At 43.6% G+C, this 15807-nt stretch overlaps 1 protein-coding gene across 1 annotated transcript in view; it reads left to right on the top strand.

Moving 5' to 3' along the window:
• The window catches only part of ARL5C (ADP ribosylation factor like GTPase 5C), a 29869-nt gene that overhangs the window by 5811 nt on the left and 8251 nt on the right, over positions 1-15807 (top strand). The window contains exon 3 of the mRNA XM_033919293.1: positions 6502-6649. Within this exon, the coding sequence (XP_033775184.1) occupies positions 6502-6649 (148 nt within the window). The remainder of the gene's footprint in view (positions 1-6501; positions 6650-15807) is intronic.

Raw genomic sequence — 15807 nt, 5'->3', positions numbered from 1 at the left:
TGTGACTTCATGTAACCACTGAAGCCCGCTGTTGGATGTCTTAGCTGATCAAAACCAGACTCCCGATCAAGTATGGAGGGGTTTTGAATTTTTTTTTTTTGTCATTATACTTTTTAATTACCGGTAGGTTTCAAAATATAAAACAGCCATTACATTTCAGCTAAAATGGAAAACTTAGATGAAACATATTTGATACAACAAAATTTAAATCCAGCCTATTATGATTCAATTGCTATCCAAGATAAACAATAACCATTTAGTTACGTATTTTTAGTGCTTAGTTCCCCCCCCCCTTGTGTCCAGCTTTAAGCTAGTTATAACCCTTGATTCCTTGTGGAATATTTTAGCTGTTGGGAAGAATGGTTGGTGAGGCGTTATCTGACTTCTTTTTCTTCCAGTATTTTCTGCTTACTTTATATTTCATAGTTTAACTCCCAGATGTAATGTAAACTTCTTAATTCGTAAGACGCCTTGTATAGAGCCACCCAGAAATTGAAGATTAGATTAGATTCTGTTCAGAGCAAATATAGTAACATGAGAACATCGAACAGGCACATACTAAAGTCTCGATGGAGGCCCAAAATGCCCTTTCTATTGAGTTGGTAGCACAAGGATCAATTCAAAAGATGTATGTTAATCAATACAGAATAGCAAATCCAGAGAATCAGGCCAGGCATTTGAATGCGAGGTTTTTGATTTTCCTGTGAGATTATTGAAGATGTTTTTTAAAAAAAATATATATTCTTAAAAATATTGTCAGAAGCTATCCCACTCTTGGCTAAGGTTGGGAAGAGAAGAGTGAGTGTGTGGCGCAGTAGCTGAAGCTACAGCCTTAGCACCCTGGGGTTGTGGGTTCAAACCCCGCGCTGCTCCTTGTGACCCTGGGCAAGTCACTCAGTCCTCCATAGCCCCAGGTATGTTAGATAGATTGTGAGCCCGCCGGGACAGAGAGGGAAATGCTTGAGTACTTGATTGTAAAACCGCTTAGATAACCTTGATAGGCGGTATATAAGATCCTAATAAACTTGAAACTTGATATCCCCCATACCTAAGGTTTCCAGATTTTCCAATCGGAAAATCTGGACCCCGCCCCCCAGGCCTGCCCATCCCTGCCCTAATCCCACCCCCAGTCCCGCCCTTGCCCCGACCCCCGCTGCCTGCTCTTGTCCGCTGCTCCCCGCTGCCTGCTCTTGTCCGCAAATTGTGTCGGGCAGGGAGGAAGTCCGCGCATGTGCAGATGTCACGTGATGATGTCACACGTGCATGTGACATCCGTGGACTTCCTCCCTGCCGGTTGTGATTTGAGGAGGCTTTTCAAAACCCAGACAAAGTGCCGGGTTTTGAAAAGCCGTCCGGACACCCGGACATGTCCTCAAAAGGAGGACATGTCCGGAGGCAATCCGAACATCTGGTAACCCTACCCATAGGGAGAAATTTCAGGTGGAACTGCACTCTTGAAATTCTTCCGAATGGAAAAACAGGGGTACTTAAGAAAGATCCATTGCTTAATGTGGTTGTCTCTGAGCTAGACCAGAACTGGGTTTGAAACATTTTTCGTGTAATAAGGAGGTTAATTCTTTGGTATCTCAAGAGCAACTTCTGTCCTTACCTCAAGCATTCTTCTAGAGCAGTTTTCCATTTAAGACTTCCTTGTAAATATGTTAAATATAGAATATTTTTTTTATTTTTTATTTTGCCTGACCTTGATTGCATACAGAATTTCTTTAGAGCTCAGCTACCATAGCAAAGGAAGTTCTGAAGGGCGTGGAATCGTCTTTTATTTTCTTTTGTTTTTCTACCTTTCCTATGTTCCAGTGTTTTTCTTGCATTTTCCCAATTTCTTCATATTAAGCGGACTCTGGGAGCATGTCCTATGTTGCTGTTTCCTATATTAGTTTCTGCCACACTTTTTGCTTTAGTGATTGTTTCATCTGCAGTGACATGTTTGTGACTGTATCATTGGAAAAGTATTTTTAACAAATGAAAGGTAAAGAGGAGGCCTTTAGTAATATACCAACAGAGGAGTGATGGTAGACAGCACTTGTAGAGGATTTGGGTTTGCTTGGTACAGATCTAATCTAATCTGAGCCTTAGATTTATATATTGTGGGCTAGATTCACAAAGCAATCCGATCGTGTACTGATCGGTTTGCGACCAGATTTCCCTCGGGTTCCATTCACTAACCTCTCCTGTGATCCGCTTCGAATCCATGCATGCAGATGAGGTGAAATGCATGCAAAGTAGGCAGGGATGCGATTCACAACACAAAATTTCACATCTGACTGGGCTGGCCGATCAACTGAAGAAGCGACTGCTGGGGACCAGTCAAATGTCTTTCCAACTCTGGCTGTCTTGCTCGCCACCCTCTCCTGCCTGCTCACCCTGAATCACCGCATCGCCACCCCAGTTTTCTTCTGCCCTTCTTCCCCGAATCTCTCCTGCCCTTCCCCGCCCTGCGAGCCTGTGGTTTTAACCCACGGGTTAAAACCACGGGCTTGCAGAGCTAAAAACTAATAATAAAAGTTAAAGTTAAAAAAAAAAAAGAAAAGATCACGGCTCCGACGGACATGCACAAACCATCTACAGATGGTCTGTGCATGCGGGGGGATCGCAGAAAAGCGATCTGTGCCAGCATATGGAGGCATTTCTCTGATCACCCCCATCTGCATATTTTAATTTGCTGAATTCGTCAGACCCGATCGGGTAGGTTGGTGAATCTGGCCCTGTATCATTTTCTGAAGTAGTGGCTTTTACATAAGACTTCAGTAAACGGGGAAATCAGTTTAACTAACATGTGAATTACTAAACAAAATACAATTTACACTCCTTAGTACCATTTCCCAGGGCAGGGGTCAGTAAAGGATTGAGAGGTCAAATACAAAAGGAGATGGGAAATTGTTGGGCTGCTTATGGGAGATGTCTTTTTTGGGAACATGAAAATGCTTGAAGTATCTGTATGTAAACCGCTTTAAGTGTAGTTGTATAACTACAAAAAGGCGGTATGCAAGCAGTGGTGTAGCAAGGGTAGGAGGCACCCCCCACACCCACACCCTCCTTCCCCCCACCACGTACCTTTTTAAATCTTTGCCAGTGCGAGCAACTTTTCCAGCCTGCTGCTTGGGTCGGCGTTGGCTTTCCCTCTGACGTTACTTCTGGCTCCTTGACCTGGAAGTGATTTCAGAGGGGAGCTAGGCCGGCACAAGCAGCTGGCTGAAAAAGTTGCTTGCACTGATGAAGATTTGAAGAGATAGGAGGAAGGGAGGACACGGGTGTGGCGTGATCGGGGTCAGCACCCCCACCAAAGCAGTGTCCGGGGTAATCTGCCCCCCATCTCCCCTCTACCCCAATCTCTTCCTTTCCTTTAGACATCTCAGCTGGGTAGATTGGCTGGATACGTTTATTATTTCTCATAGTTCAGTGGTTAGAACAGTGAGCTAAGAGTCAGAGAAGCCAGAGTTCAAATACCACTGCTTATCCAAATCAAAGCCTGCCCGTTAAAATTTGCTTCTGCCCAGTTACCTTAGTGGCCTGTATTACTAGAAACAGCTTCTCCTTATCTTATCTACAGGCATCGCCTTTTGCTTAAGGAGGCTTTTTTGATTTGTATACACATCCACCTTTCCTATTGATCGGTTCTTTACTGATTGGATCCCCGAGGAAGGCTCATTTGATCCGAAATACAGACCGTGTCAGGTCCACACACATCAGCTGGGTCAGCTGTTCAACATTGTGAATTCATTTGAATTTATCTTGTAGTAAAGGATAATTCAAGAACATCGGTGCTCGGGCCCGTGATCTTCAGCATATTTATAAACGACCTGGAAATTGGTATGATGAGTGAGGTGATTAAATTTGCGGACGATACAAAGTTGTTCAGAGTAGTGAGGACACAGAATGATTGCGAAGACCTACAACGAGTAATAAACACACTCGAGGAATGGGCCGCGAAATGGCAAATGAGGTTCAACGTGGATAAGTGCAAAGTGATGCATGTCGGTAACAAAAAATCATATGCATGAATACAGGATGTCCGGTGCTGTACTCGGAGAGAGCCCCCAGGAAAGAGACTTGGGAGTACTTGTAGACAAGTCAATGAAGCCGTCCACGCAATGCGCAGCAGCGGTGAATGGGGCAAACAGAATGCTAGGAATGATTAAGAAGGGGATCACAAACAGATCGGAGAAGGCTATCATGCCACTGTATGGAGCCAAGGTGAGCTTCCACCTGGAATACTGCGTGCTATAGTGCTATTCGAAAGGCTCCAGAGAAGAGCGACAGAAATGGTTAAGGCACTGGAGGAATTGCCGTACAATGTGAGGCTAGAGAAACTGGGCCTCTTCTCCCTTGAAAAGAGGAGACTGAGAGGGGACATGATTGAAACATCTAAGATAATGAAGGGAATAGACTTAGTAGAGAAAGAGAGATTGTTCACCTTCTCCAAGGTAGGGAGAATGAGAGGGCACTCTCTAAAGTTAAAAGGGGATAGATTCCGTACAAACGTAAGGAAGTTCTTCTTCACCCAGAGAGTGGTGGAAAACTGGAACGCTCTTCCGGAGGTTATTATAGGGGGAAAACACCCTCTAGGGATTCAAGACAAAGTTAGACAAGTTCCTGCTGAACCAGAACGTGTGCAGGTAGGGCTAGTCTCAATTAGGGCACTGGTCTTTGACCCAGCGGACTGCTGGGCACGATGGACCACTGGCCTGACCCAGCAGTGGCAATTCTTATGTTCACAGTTTCTGTTCTATTTTGATATCTCGCTCTCTACTATGGAACACTTGGGCCTTCTTTTGTTTGTCTTCAGTTTTACCAGAAGCCATAATAGTAGAACTTGACCTAGCCCATAACCTGCAGTGTGTGGTGATGGTGGCTGCATATCCTGTATCAACCCAACATTCCTGCCTGGCACAGAGCCCAATAGTTTGTGGAAAGGGCTATAGCAGGATCATAGACATTGCAAAGAGAGGTAAACGGGGGTTGCCCGGCATTGATTTGATTTATTGGCTTTATATACCACCTAGTACATCATTTTAGCATTCCATTTCATGTAAAGCTTGGTGTTATTAATGCAGCTAATGGTCAGTAATAGTAAGTGGTAGGTCCGGTAGAATTTCTGCTGTTAAAATGCTTCTGCTGCCAAAGTTGTTGTTTCTTTTTATGGCCTTACCGTTGCCTTATCCCAAGCTGTTTTTTCAACGATTGAAGAGAAAGGTTTATAGCTATATTTGGAATAAGCGGCCCCCAAGGTTGAGAGCTGCTGCTATGCAGCATTCTCGTAAGGCAGGAGGCATGACAGTTCCTGATTTTTTTTTTTTTTTTTGCCTCTTATAAGGCGGCACATTTGCATATTCTCACTGATTGGCTGTCAAGTTCTCCTAAATTGTGGGTGAAACTGGAGCAGAGTTGGATTCCTTCGACACCCTTGTGGGCGGTGCCTTGGCTGCCTCTATCCTCCCTTTGATCGCTTAGTTCCCGAGTTCCCCGGACATTGCAGGGTCTCCTCCAGATTTGGATAGCAGTCCGGGCCCGATTCTTTATGGATAGAAAATATTTTTTGCAAACTTCTTTGAGGTTTTGCCGGATTTTTGCTGTCCCATACTAACCGGATGTTTTTGGGATGGGGTAGAAAGGGTCTTTATACTATCCGCCAGTTATGGGAGGCGGGGAGGGTGGTCTCTTTTCAGTACTTGCAAGAGGAGTATGGCGGTATGACCTGGGAGGAGGGGAATGTTGGCATGGTTATAATGGTCGGGGGGATATGTATCATATCTGGTGGATCTGTCCCAGCTTCGGCACTTATTGGAATTCAGTTTTTGCATTAGCTTTTCAAATCACTTGGGTAAAGTATCCAGAGCGAGCTGAATACTGTTTGCTTAATTTATGCCCCAAAGGGATTCAGCCTAGAACTAAAAAAATCGGTCTCTTGTTTTTGTTACAGCCCGGCTGGTCCTTGCCTGGGAGTGAAGGACACCATCCGTCCCAACTTTGGGGGCTTTCTGTCATAAATTGGATTATATTTTTTTGATGACTAAATTAACTGCTCTGCGATCAAACCACCTGACTCCCTTTTATGAGATCTGGGATCCCTATATCGCCTAGAAAGAGTCTCATCCGTAGTTTGTGATGGTTTATTGGATGACTCTCGCTTTCATTTTTTTTTTTTTTTTTGGTGTGGGGGGAGTTGTATGGCAAATTTTTTACTTTTGATTCTTGTTCTTATGGTGACAGTTTTTGATGTTTGCTTTTGTATCTTTTGCCTTTTTGCAATTGTTTGTACTGTTTACTGTTTGTGGAAATTTCAATTAAAAATATTTTTTTAAAAAAGTAATAGTAAGTGGTAGAGCTTGGACTGGACTCCCTAATTCATTATACAGCACAGTAAGGTGTTCAAACTGTGGAAAATCCCCAATGCTTGTTGCCCTTCCCCTGGCAACTGTGGACTAGGTAGACACTGCATTTGCCAGCCCTGCAGAGCTAACACTGTCCCTCCCTCTTTTGCAGTCTCATGAACGAGGTAGTCCATACCTCCCCTACCATTGGCAGTAACGTGGAAGAAATTATCATAAAGAAAACACACTTCCTGATGTGGGACATCGGGGGACAGGAGACCCTGAGATCCACGTGGAACACATACTATTCCAACACGGAGGTAAGAAGCTCTAGAACTAGAGCAGAAGATATTCTGAAGGCTACTTCAAGTCACTACCACCTAGAGAATGACACGGGGGACAAATTTTTCCCTTTCCCCGGAGGAACTCAAATTCCTTGTCCCATTCCTGCAATCTCTGCCTTAACATACAAGCCTCAAACACTTATGATTTTAAAGTGTTTGAGGCTTGTGCAGATGAGGACAGGGGCAGGGACAGAGACAGAAAAAGAACTCACCGGATAGGGACGGGAAAAATGAGTTCCCGCGGGGACGGGGAAAAATTTGTCCCCGTGTCATTCTCTACTACCACCTGCTCGTTTGCAGACTCTCATTCTGATCCAGTTCAGCCCAGGAAGGGGGAGTAAGTCCAACTTGAAATCCCGTGGCATTTATGGCACTTTGCAATACCATTCCCTGGATAGAGGCACACGTTACCTTTTTTATTTTTATTGTATTTTCAAAATAACATAACAAGAAAAAACTTTGATACAGAAATATTGAGACTGAAGCCGATAACAATCAAGAGCCTCTGTTAAACACAAAAAGGTTAAACAAGGAAACACTCAGCCCTTGAGTAGGCACACATTACCTTTATGAGCTGTCCTGCATGCTAGAAGCAGCCTTAGGCATATTCCTGATTCTATAAAGTCCATAAGGTGCCTAATCAATCAATAGACTTAATGCCGATGTTGGCACTGAGCACCTCACAATTGCTTTAATTGGCCTCAATTGAAAGTTAGATGCCTAACTTGAAAAACTCAGTTCTATAAAAAGTAGGTGCCTAGTCCAAAGCGTCTGCACTAAGTGGTCGTAGTTAGGGGGGACAGATTATGGAGGTGTTTTTGAGCTAGACACCTCTTTGTGAATTAGGTGCCATTAGGTTCAGATATTGAGCCCTAACTTTAGGTGAAGAAAACCCTGGTATAAATATGGTGTGCTTAAATGTTAGGGAATAAGAACATAAGAAATGCCTCTACTGGGTCAGACCTGAGGTCCATCGTGCCCAGCAGTCCGCTCACGCGGTGGCCCAACAGGTCCAGGACCTGTGCAGTAATCCTCTATCTATACCCCTCTATTCCCTTTTCCAGCAGAAAGTTGTCCAATTCCCTCTTGAACCCCAGTACCGTACTCTGCCCTATCACGCCCTCTGGAAGCGCATTCCAGGTGTCCACCACCCGCTGGGTAAAGAAGAACTTCCTAGCATTCGTTCTGAATCTGTCCCCTTTCAACTTTTCTGAATGCCCTCTTGTTCTTTTATTTTTTTGAAAGTGTGAAGAATCTGTCCCTCTCTTCTCTCTCTATGCCCTTCACAAATACACAAGTACAGAATTTGTCCCCATCCCTGTGATTAATTGTGGGAAACCATCCCTGTGACATTCTTTAAGGAGAGAGGGAAGAATCAGAGTATGAATGGGACAGCCACTGACCCTCAAGCCTTGCATTGAAGAATACTGATGTAGAAGACTGAGGTTGAGAGAGACACTAAAGAATGACAGTCTCTGGTATCCAGAGCAGATATTGTAATGTCATAATGCCTCATTCCACCAATGTCTAAGAGCCAACCTCACCGGTGATGTCACAATGGCTTCATTATTCTATATTTGGCTCACATAAGAATCAGGGTATGAATGGGACAGCCACTGACCCTCAAGCCTTGCATTGAAGAATTCTGATGTAGAAAGAGTGAGGTTGAGAGAGACACTAAAGAATGACAGTCTCTGGTATCCAGAGCAGATATTGTGATGTCATAACGCCTCATGCCTAAGAATGCCACCAATGCCTAAGAATCAACTTCATCGGTGATGTCACACATAAGAATCAGAGTATGAATGGGACAGCCACTGACCCTTAAGTCTTGCATTGAAGAATGCTGCTGTAGGACTAAAGTTGAGCTAGACACTAAAGAATGGCAATTGGATGATTTCCCACAGTCATCCGCGAGGACAGTGACAGAATGCTGCCTAAGCACGCTTAGGCGACGCTAATCATGATTCTATAATGGGTGCCAATATAAGCGCCTAACTTTAGGCGAACTTTATAGAATCAGAGTCATTGTGCCCAGTATAATCTTGAGGTGGGTGCTAGTAAGGTTCTCAATGGTACTTTGACTCTTCCCCAAGGAATAATTCCAGGGCACTGATGGGGTGTAATAACATAAGAGGTGACAAGCCATTGGTCTGAGCCAGCAAGGCTTGTCTTCTATACTGTCCATTCACTTGGAGGAGCCCAGTAGATTCTAACTGGAAGCTCACTCCCAGAACCAAGAGGCGGAGGCACCCAGATAATCTACTAGGCCAATACGTGTTTGTGGACATTTCATTTAGGACAGGTGTGTCAAAGTCCCTCCTCGAGGGCCGCAATCCAGTCGGGTTTTCAGAATTTCCCCAATGAATATGCATGAGATTTATTAGCATACAATGAAAGAAGTGCATGCAAATAGATCTCATGCATATTCATTGTGGAAATCCTGAAAACCTGACTGGATTGCGGCCCTCGAGGAGGGACTTTGACACCCCTGATTTAGGACCTTGCCCAGCTCTTTTTAACCCTAGCTACAAATGCTGGCAACAAATTCTACAGCTTAATTTTTGACTAAAAAAATACTTTATCCTATTTGTTTTAAATTTGTTCTGAATTAGTTCCATTTGCCCTAGTACTAATTTCTTCTCCACCTGCTCCAGCCTGCTTATGATTATATAAAGTCTATTATATCCCCTCTGTTGTCTTTTCTCAAAGTTGAAGAGCCTCAACTTTAGCCTTTCTTGATAATGGAGGCTTTTAATCAGCTTTACCACTTTGGCTGCCTTTCTCTTGTTTTATAGACTGGATGACCAGTGTGATTACCCTTTGGACCAGTAGAAGCATTATGATATCAGTTTTATTCTCTATTCTTTTCTGAATAATTCTTATTCTGTTTGTTTATTTTACCATATCTGCACACCGAGCTGAGGATTTCAATGTATTACTCAGTTTCAAGATTTGTTCCTGGATGGTGATTGCTAATACACAACCATCATTTTGTATCTGTAGTAAAGATTATTTTCCCTATGTGGTCAGTCATCGTAGCTCTCTGTGCACCCTCCAAAACAGGAAGTTACATCATAGGGTTTGCGACCTACAAAGCTGCTAGTGGCACACAGAGCTATGGTTCCATGGTTTCTTATTGTTCGCAGCTACCAAGTCAGGAAGTTGGCGGCCTGGTAGGCAGAGAGCGAGTGGAACCTATGGAGAGGAAGGTTGTGCATTCTATTTCTTTGTTGAGTGGCAACTTGAATGAGGTGCTGATGAGAGAGTGAATAATGGGAGGAGGAGAGAAAGAGAGAAGATGGGCAATGGTGCTGGTGGTTGATGTTGGGGGAGGGGGGGACTGGCAAAGATGGGTAATGGAGCTGATACTGGTTGTTGTTGAGGGTGGGGGCACAAGGAAAGAGATGAGGTGATGCTGGATGGTGGAGTGAAAGGAAAAGAAATGAGGCAATATTGAATAGTAGATGATTGGAAGAAAGAGACTGGATGATGGTAGGAGGGGAGAGAGACAAGGGTGAGGTGTGATGTTGGATGTCAGGGGAAGGAGAGAGATGGGGCAATATTTTTTGGCAGATAACTCTTTTGAGTGTATTTAGCTTGATGGTACAGTTAACAAAAGTATGGTGGGGGGGGGGAGGACAGAGGTGACAGCAGAGGGACATAGCGAAGAGGTCTTTCCCTGCTATATTCAGAAGTGCTGTCACAGGTGTTGCCACTGCAAGGATTGAAACTGGCCATGCCACGTCCTATCCCACACTGTCTTGCCCCACTTCAGCCACCCCAAACATCTGAGTCACCAATTGCCTATGTTATATCTGCAAATTTGGTCAATTTATTCATTGTTCTCTTTTCCAGATCATTAGTAAATAGGTTAGATAACTGGTCAGTCCCAGCATAGATCGCTGGGAAACTCCAGTACATATATACATTTTTCCATTCGATTAGGATTTAGCATATGCTTTTTCAGTACTAGTTCATTGGTACCCAAGGCAATCGACGCTTAAGTGATGTATTAAGGTACTTGGTGTTATAATCAATGACAAACTGACCTTTCACCAACAAATAGGTTCTGTTGTGAAAAAATGATTAGATCAATATATCCATAGTTAGAATCTTCTTCCCTAAACATTCTGATTCATTCTTTTATCACTTCTCATTTTTAGACTACTGTAATTCACTAAATCAGGGAACAACTCAAAAGGAGCTGTGAAGACTACAAATTTTACAAAAATACTGCAGTCAAACTCCTTTTCAAGGCAAGAAAATATGATCACGTCACGCCTTTATTATACAAGGCACATTGGCTTCCAGTTAAACATAGAGTGACATTCAAAATCCTATTTCTTACATTTAAAGTTAAAATAATTCTCCTGGATTTGTAGACTGACTAATCACTCCATACAACCCAACAAGGACACTCCTCTCCAGCCAACAAAATCTTTTAACCATTCCCTCACTGAAGCATTTAATGTATGACACCGCGCAAAAAAGTTTTTTCAGTAACAGGTCCCACTCTCTGGAATGCCCTTCCATCACATCTTTGTCATGAAACCTCACTGACTAAATTTAAAACCAGTCTTAAAACCTTTTTATTCAATGATGCTTATGACAAAACAATTTTAACTTTATTTAAGAAATATTTTATCATCCACTCCCCCCTCGTTCCTAATGTCCTATCTAAATATTGTAGTTCCTGTCTCTTCCCTACAACTATCTTACCCTATTGTATTTAATGTCTGTCTATGTAATGTATCCCTCTTTTCCCCCCATTTTTACTGTACACCGCTCAGTATTATAATGAGCGGTATATCAAACTTAAATAAACTTGAAAATACCCAAATCACAAGAAGCATCAGTGAAATTTGAACATTGGCTCTCTGATTCTCAGTCTGGGGTGGAAGAATAGCCTAATGGTTAGTATAGTGGCTTGAGAACCTGAGGAACTGGGATCGATTCCCACTGCAGCTCCTTGTGACTCTGGGCAAGTCAGCCAACCCTTTTTTGCCCCAGGTACAAAATAAGAACCTGCATATGATATGTAAGCCACTTTAATTGTAACCTCAGAAAGGCAGTATATTAAATCCCACCCCCTTTCTTTGTTGTTTCTTATCCTTTAACTGGTTGCAATGTTGCACTCTGATATTGTCTCTTAACCCATGACTTTTTTAATTTACTGAGAAGCCTTTCATTAGTCATCAAAGGTTTTCTCGAAATCCAGATGTAACACATTGATCCAGATGTAACACATTGGCTCACCTCTGTTCACGTATTTTAATCATAAATCCTGGCTGGCTGTTCCCTTGTTTATTTTTGAGTAGTGATTTGTTCTTAATATCTTCCAGAGTTTTATCTAGCACTTACATCAAGCTCAAATTTATAGGGTTGTGGGGTTTATTTTGGTGGGGGGGGGGGATCATCCTTGGAGCCCTTTAAAGTTGGTAGTCATTACCTACTTTGACTATTGCAGATTTGAATAATACATTACATCAGGTCTGCAGTTTCATATTTGTTTCTTTGGAACTCTGTGGTGAATACCATCAGGTATTCGTGATTTCCTATTATTTAATTTTGTTCATTTGCTCTAGCACCTCTTCTAGAATCATAGTGATTTGTTTCAGTTCTCTGAATTATTGCCTACAGCAGGGGTGTCAAATGTCAGTCCTCGAGGGCCGCAATCCAGTCGGGTTTTCAGGATTTCCCCAATGAATATGCATGAGATCTATTAGCATACAATGAAAACAGTGCATGCAAATAGATTTCATGCATATTCATTAGGGAAATCCTGAAAACCTTACTGGATTGCGGCCCTCAAGGACCGACATTTGACACCCCTGGCCTACAGAGTATGGTTTAGACCACAGGTGTCAAAGTTGGTCCTCGAGGGCCGGAATCCAGTCGGGTTTTCAGGATTTCCCCAATGAATATGCATGAGATCTATGTGCATGCACTGCTTTCAATGCATATTCATTGGGGAAATCCTGAAAACCCGACTGGATTACGGCCCTCGAGGACCAACTTTGACACCCCTGGTTTAGACATAGGTATCTTCCCATCATCCTTTGCAGTAAAAATAGCAGAAAAGAAATTCTGTTACTTTCATATTTCCCCTGAGCACTCCTATTATTCCCTAGTCATGCAAATGCCCAACTGATTTCCTTGTAGGGTTATTTTGGCTGCACATGAAAAGGTTAGGTTTGTTTGTTGTTTTTTGTTTTTTTTTTTTTGTTTCCTTCAGCATATTTCTCCTCAAATTCTCTTGGACTGCCTTCATGTTTAATGTGACCATACATCCCGTTTTGAACGGGACCATCCCGTTCTTAGGCAGTCTGTCCCATTGTCCCAAAGCACAGTTTCGGGACATCAAAATGTCCCGTTTTTTAGTGTAGGGGTGCCGATCAACACTTGACAGGGAGCGGTGCAGGACGGGATAGTCTGACTGAGGCGGCTGGGTGTTGCTCAAGCACTGTTGCAAGGTCGCTGAGCAGCAGATTCACTCGGCGGGGGGCGGGGCGTTTTACGGAAGGTGTCAGGAAGGAGGACTGAGACACGTGCATGGGAAGACCCGGCGGCAAGGTGCGGTGCCTGCAGTCGGTGCAAGAGTTTCTGCAGCACGCCTTTGTGCCCTTGGTGGCTGTGTTGTGTAGCGACGAGGCGGAGAAGCTTGCCTGCAAGAACTACCTCAGCTTCGTCGAACTGATGAGGCCTTTCTGCCGGCTGGAAAGGGAGGGGGAGAAGCATGGGGACACGGAGATATATAGGCGAGCGTGGCTCTTGCTCTGCCCCATCACACACCAAATGTGCTGTGGCTCGGGGCTTGTTGCCCTGATCTTTCTCTATATAATTTTTCTATGTCCCCTCTTCCGTTCCTCTTCGTTTCTTCCTGCCAGTGTCATGAAATTTTTTCCGCCCTTACGAAATCAGCAGCTCCGCCTTGGGAATCTCCTATGAGCACGGTCAAGAGCTGCTGTTGTTGAGGGTGACCCGTCATTTGCGTGCCAAACAAAAACGCATTTGAATGCTTATTTCGATCCTGGGTTGGCTCTGGGGCACTGCCCCCCACTCTCACAGAAAAGTGCAGGCTTCGCCCCTTTCACCGCCTCTTGTTTACACCCAAGTGCTCCCTGAGTAGCTGTGGCCCACTGCAGATTTGAAAAAAACTTAGTAGTAGATCGGGAAGCAGAGGGAGCCCTGGAAAGAAGTGTTTTGTGGTTTTTTTTGGTTTTTTTAAATTTTATGGTTGCCATTATGAATTAATAAGATATTGTGTGTAGGGCTGCGTACGTCTGGTAGTGCTTTATAAATATTTAATAGTAGTACATGAAAAATGAATGGAAGAAATTGGGGGCGGGCTGGGGCGGGACTGAAAATTAGCAGATGTCCTGTTTTTAGGAAAAAAATAAATGGTCACGTTATTCATGTTTCACATCTTATTTTCCAGATCTTTTGCTCTTATTTTCTTTTAGTTCTTACTTTCCTATTTAAGGACTTTTTTGAGCATTGATAGCATCTTTCACAGCTGAATGCTGGTCTTCTGTCAACCTCTCTCAACTTGAAATATGTTTTTTGGGGGCTGGGTTCGAGATGTTTTTTAAATGATCTCTTTGCCTCGTGTAGATTTTATCATAACTGTTCTTTTTCTTTGCCTCATTTTCCCTCCTTTTACAAAGCCACGCAAGGGATTTTTAGCACCGGCCAGTGCGCTGAATGCTGTGCGCTGCTCCGACGCGCCTAGGAATTCTATGACTATCGGAGCAGCGCTGGCCAGCGCTGAAAACCTCTTGCGTTTTTTTGTAAAAGGGGGCTGGGGTGGGATTATTCACAACACTTACCGGCAGTTAACTGAGGTAATTTAGAAACTGTTAGGTTTGTTCTTTACTTAAATTAACCTGAGTCACCTTGCTTTTACCTCCTCCGTTCTACAGGATATTTTAACTTCCCAGTTTTAACAGTATCTATCTTTTAGAAGATTCCTCATGCTGAATCACATGAGTCTCTGCTTTATCCAATGATCTGTTCTCTTAAGAACATAAGAAGTTGCCTCCACTGGGTCAGACCAGAGGTCCATCGCGGTCCGCTCCTGCGGCGGCCCATCAGGTCCATGACCTGTGAAGTGGTTTCTGTCTAATCCTATAACCTACCTCTACTTCTATCTGTACCCCTCAATCCCCTTTTCTTTTAGGAACCTATCTAGACCCTCCTTGAACTCCTGTAGCGTGCTCTGGCCTATCACAGCCTCCGGGAGCACGTTCCATGTGTCCACCACCCTCTGAGTGAAATAGAACCTCCTAGCATTTGTTCTAAACCTGTCCTTTTTCAATTTCTCCAAGTGCCCCCTTGTGCTTGTGGCTCCCCACAGCCTGAAGAATTTGTCCCTGTCTACCTTCTCTATGCCCTTCATGATTTTGAAGGTTTCTATCATGTCTCCCCTAAGTCTCCGCTTTTCCAGGGAGAATAGCCCCAGCATTTCCAATCTTTCAGCATATGAGAAGTTTTCCATACCCTTTATCAACTTTGTCGCTCTTCTCTGAACTCCCTCAAGCACCGCCATGTCCTTTTTGAGGTACGGCGACCAGTACTGGATACAGTACTCCAGATGTGGGCGCACCATCATTGCCCGATACAGCGGCAAAATGACTTCCTTCGTCCTGGTCGTGATACCCTTTTTGATGATACCCAACATTCTGTTCGCTTTCTTTGAGGCTGTCGCACACTGTACTGATGCTTTCAATGTTGTGTCCACCATCACCCCCAGGTCTCTTTCAAGTTTGCTCACCCCCAGCAACGATCCCCCCATTTTATAGTTGAACATCGGGTTCTTTTTCCCTACATGCATGACTTTGCATTTCTCAGTGTTAAAACTCATTTGCCATTTTCTTGCCCAGTCTTCCAATCTCGTTAAGCCCCTCTTCCTTCATTCTTCCTTTTTTAAAAAATTTTTCTGTAAACTGTTTTGTCTGATGTAGGCCATATGTCAAATCTCAAGCTAAGCTGCCTCCTTTTTAAATGTTAGCTCCAACAATATGTTCTATTTGAAAGAGCTAATCCGAACAAGTTTAAAAAAAACCCAGGAACTGAGATCATGTCCAGAAGAACCCTTTCTGTTCACAGGCGGGTGTGGCAGAAAGATCTCC

Source organism: Geotrypetes seraphini, chromosome 13, assembly GCF_902459505.1.
Source record: "Geotrypetes seraphini chromosome 13, aGeoSer1.1, whole genome shotgun sequence".
In the NCBI taxonomy this organism is placed as follows: domain Eukaryota; kingdom Metazoa; phylum Chordata; class Amphibia; order Gymnophiona; family Dermophiidae; genus Geotrypetes; species Geotrypetes seraphini.
Note: the sequence above shows the minus strand (reverse complement) of the source record. Positions and strands in the feature narration are given on the sequence as shown.